Source organism: Vulpes vulpes, chromosome 8 (assembly GCF_048418805.1).
Source record: "Vulpes vulpes isolate BD-2025 chromosome 8, VulVul3, whole genome shotgun sequence".
Taxonomy (NCBI): domain Eukaryota; kingdom Metazoa; phylum Chordata; class Mammalia; order Carnivora; family Canidae; genus Vulpes; species Vulpes vulpes.
Genome location: NC_132787.1, coordinates 31,229,822 through 31,233,877, shown reverse-complemented (window position 1 = coordinate 31,233,877; position 4,056 = coordinate 31,229,822). Strand labels below are relative to the sequence as shown.

At 39.3% G+C, this 4,056-nt stretch overlaps 1 protein-coding gene across 1 annotated transcript; it reads right to left on the bottom strand.

The window, feature by feature from the left end:
* Window positions 1-244: 244 nt before the first annotated feature.
* MGP (matrix Gla protein) lies at window positions 245-3,832 on the bottom strand. Its single transcript, XM_025995178.2, has 4 exons — window positions 3,458-3,832; window positions 1,973-2,005; window positions 1,057-1,132; window positions 245-629 (listed from the first exon to the last, which is right to left on the bottom strand). Exons 1-4 carry the CDS (start codon window positions 3,516-3,518, stop codon window positions 488-490), a joined length of 312 nt encoding a protein of 103 aa, XP_025850963.1. The 5' UTR covers window positions 3,519-3,832; the 3' UTR covers window positions 245-487.
* Between the last annotated feature and the right edge of the window lie 224 nt (window positions 3,833-4,056).

The window sequence follows — 4,056 nt, the reverse complement described above, 5'->3', positions numbered from 1 at the left end:
GATTAATCATCTATGCTGTTTGAAAAGCCTGGAAAACAAGAAATAGGAGGCAGTCATTCACCAGTCCCAAGGTAGAGTCTAGACAAATTATGGCTGAGTGTCTTCTGAGTTTCATTCTTCTATGTAGTTAGGTTTCTAATCATCACTAGGATATGATTAAGAGAATGTCCTATTCTGGATTAGGTGGGCCATGACTGAAATATCTCAGCATTTTTTTTTTCCACGAGAAATCAGACTCACAAAATGAAAGTATCCATCCAAGAGTTTATTATGTAATAATAATCACACATCTTAATTCTCTTTTGACCTTTCACAACATTGCACTTTCATTGCTTATTGATCTGGGGGGCAGGAAGGAGGGCAACAGCCAGACAAGAACATTTAAGAAATAAGCAATTTGTATGTGTTTATGTAGTTCGATGATGCTACTGTAAAGGAATACAAAACCAGGCACCAGGCTCCGGAAGGAAAGAGACTTTTTTCAATCTCATTTGCCTCCTCGGCGATGCCGGAAATAGCGATTGTAGGCAGCATTGTATCCATAAACCATGGCATAGCGTTCGCAAAGCTTGAAGTCATCACAGGCTTCCCGGTTGAGCTCATAGGCGGGCTTGGTGGTTTCTCTGATCCTAGAAAGTAGGGAAGAAAAAAAGAGGCCCAAAATGAGAAGCATAAATAGAGTAAGAAAAAAAAAAAAAAAAGAAAGGGGGGGAAGAAAGAATAAGAAAATATAGGAGAGAGATCCTATTCAGCCCCCAATATTGGAGATACTTAACAGGGGGAAAGGTGGAACAGGGGGATTTTTTTTTTTTTTTAACAAAAATAGAAATTTTCTTTCTGTCCTTCTTTCCCTCCTCTCTACCTCTGCTTTCTGGGTCTTTCACAAGCTAGTCGTCTTGAAATTCAGTTGTCTGTATACTGTTTTTAAATTCTTTGATTTGGGGACACAATTAGAAATAATATGTATGATTACAACCTGTTTCTCATTCCGTTCAGATCCAGGATGCTGGATCAATGTGGAACAATTATCTCCCCTCATCAAGTTTTGTTACCCACCTCTCCTGGGCTTTAGCTCTCCATCTCTGTTGCGCAGATATAAATGTATTGGCATTTCTCCTGTTAATGAAGGGATCTGAAGAGAAAAAAATAAGTAGTTGCAGTTTTAGGGGAACAGTAGTTGAAAATATTTCCATAGATATTACCTGACATAAATATATTTGGAAACTCATTCATTCATGCATTTTAGTTAGGTAACTAGAGATCTACAAAAGTTAGAGGGAAAGATAAAACAGATTGCCAAACTGCCTGATTAAAAGAGATGAGCATATGTTTTTTAGAGACTTGTTACATAGGCCACAGCAATTTTTGTTTGTTTATTTCACCTCAGGCAATCGCTTTGCCTTTCTCAATTTGGTATTCCTAGTCGGTGTGTTTTTAATTCCTGTAAGGAGAAATTCTCTCTGTCCTGAGGACTTAGAAAGCATAACTTTAGATTACCAGAAATGGACTATGTAAATATTATGACAATATGAACAAATTGAAAATGAGAGTGATATGTTACTTCTTCCTATACTCAGTCTTTGTAAGTCCGGATATTCAACAACATTCGACATAATGCTGACGGCTGCGGTTTCCCAGCTGACTAGGCCTCTAATTCCATACTTTGCCATTTGTCATTACTTCTTGTTTTCCATCCATGTGGTTGATGTGATGCCAGCTTAAAATGTCCAAATGCCTCCAACTCTGATGAATGCAGTTTTAATGCCACATTACACTATTTCAAGCTCAAACAATTGCTCATCTGGTGATGTTTACAGCCATCGGATTTTAAAATTTATTTTAATTTTCTAAAAGAGGCCCTCATTCCCTTCCCTATATTAGCTCCATATATTACCATTTTGTCTATTTAAGAATAGGAAGAGGGATTCTTTGATACATGAGGTTTAAATAAAGAAATCAGATATTCACTTACTAATTTCATAGGATTCCATGCTTTCATGAGATTCTGGAATAAAAAACAAAAGATTCCCATGATTATTATTTATCACACATGGCAATGTCCTAAATCTGGGGAAGGAAGGAGAGAAAAGAGCCAAAAAGATGTAAAGAATATATTTAGCAGTGTGGTTATTACAAATTTCAGGCATTTAAGATTTATGAGTTGTTTTTCTAGCTCTGTCCTTCATGTGAGTATCTCTACATTTTAGTTATTTTCTGATGTTGAAGGAGCTAGTGGCTATGGTCTTGGCTAAAATTTCCCAGAACTCTGAGGTCTTCAGGTTAGCGCAAGAAGATAATTTAAGCGCTACATACAAATTTCCAGAGAGACTTCTCTGATTAATTTGGGACCTGTCCAAGAGCAGGGTTGAGAAAGGGGCAGAAGTGTCCAAAAAATAGCCCAGGTCCTCCAGCCAGTGTGGGGAGATGGTCAGCCAGGCTCTACCAAGATAGGTTTCTAAGAGGTTCCTAAAGCCTCTTAAGAACCTGTGTTAACCTGGCAGCCACAGAAACCACTGGCTCCAGCTGACAACTCACACTGGGCCTGATGCCAACTGGAGAAAACTGAGATGACGCCAAAGCAAGTTTTCTTCTTTCTACCACTTTCCTGTGCACATTAGGTAAATTTGGCAATAGGAGGTTTCTATTTGTAAACAAGTCATTTTATTTAAAAAGTTAAAAAGGAGATGAAGAAACCAAATCCTCTGCTACTGAAAGCATGTGAATAATTTCAAGAGTCCAAAGCACAATACAAATGGTTGTTAATGTAATTGAGGTTTAAGGATATCTAAATATCCAGATATTTGAAACATAAGATTGACCAAAAATAATATTGCTTCAGATTTTCTTTCATAAGCCTTGAACAGACACAAATATAATTGACAACACAGAGAAACATAGAGACAATATAGAGAAACTATAGAATTTATCTTTTGACAATCAAAATTATACCATCTATTTTTCTCTGAGATTCTTTAAATGCAAACTTTGTTTCTAAATTAATTCACTGAACACATGTAGTAAGTTTAGGAGATTGTCCTGTCCCTGCTGAGGGCTAAACTTAATACCTCCTGTGAAAACTAATTTCCTTAAAGGTGAGTGATTTAACAAATATCTTTAACCAATTGTTACCAAAGTATAAATAAACATCCCTAAAAATGAGAACTCGAGGGCTGGGAATTTGATACCTTCTTTCCCAAACAGCAAAGTTTCTAGGTGTACAATGACTTACTATAGACAGGACGTGCCTGTTATGTTGCCTACCAAAGTCTGGATATTTAGGATGTAAAAAAGACTTGATGGAACAAATCAGTGTCCACAGAGCTTGGGAAAAATGTTAAATTAATGGTACTTTAAGATTATATTAGCAAAAGAGGGAAGAAGAAGAGGAGGGGGAGGAAAAAATTGAAATAAATGGAAATCAGAGGCAGAAAACAAAAACCAGAGAAAGGCTTCTCACCGTAGCACAAAGCTGCCACGGCCAAGGCAGCCAGAATGGAGAGAAGGAGCAGGCTCTTCATGGTCTCTCCGTGGTCCTGTGGGTTGGTCTCACTGGCTTGTGCAGCAGCAGAGGGGAGAGAGGCTCCTGCAGGCTGTTAGTGAAAGGTTGTGGAGTTTTTATAAGAACTGGAGCCGCAGAAAGGGGAGGAACCAGTGGGAGGGGGCCAGAGAAGGTGGAGACTGGCTGGCCCTAAACTAGCACTGGGACTTTTCCCAAATACTCATTCCTTCCAGATATTATCTACTCTGGGTGGGCAGTTTTCCCTCACTCCTGGACCTGGCTGTGTATAGCAGGATGCTGTCCTGGTACAGAAGTTGTGGCCGCCCTGTGTTTGGGGCCAGCCCCGGGCACAGGTCCGCAGAGAAGGGAGTTGCCACAAACACGTGTTTGCCTCTCTAATTCCTTCTCTACTCTCCTGGCCCTGATTACAAGTCTGGTCTGCAGACAGAGCTGTAGTGTTCTGCTTGTTCCCCTGATGGATGGACGAGAGGTTATGGGGGCAAAGGACTTCACCTCATAAATTGGTTCTAATATCAACTTATTTTCCCAGCAGGGTT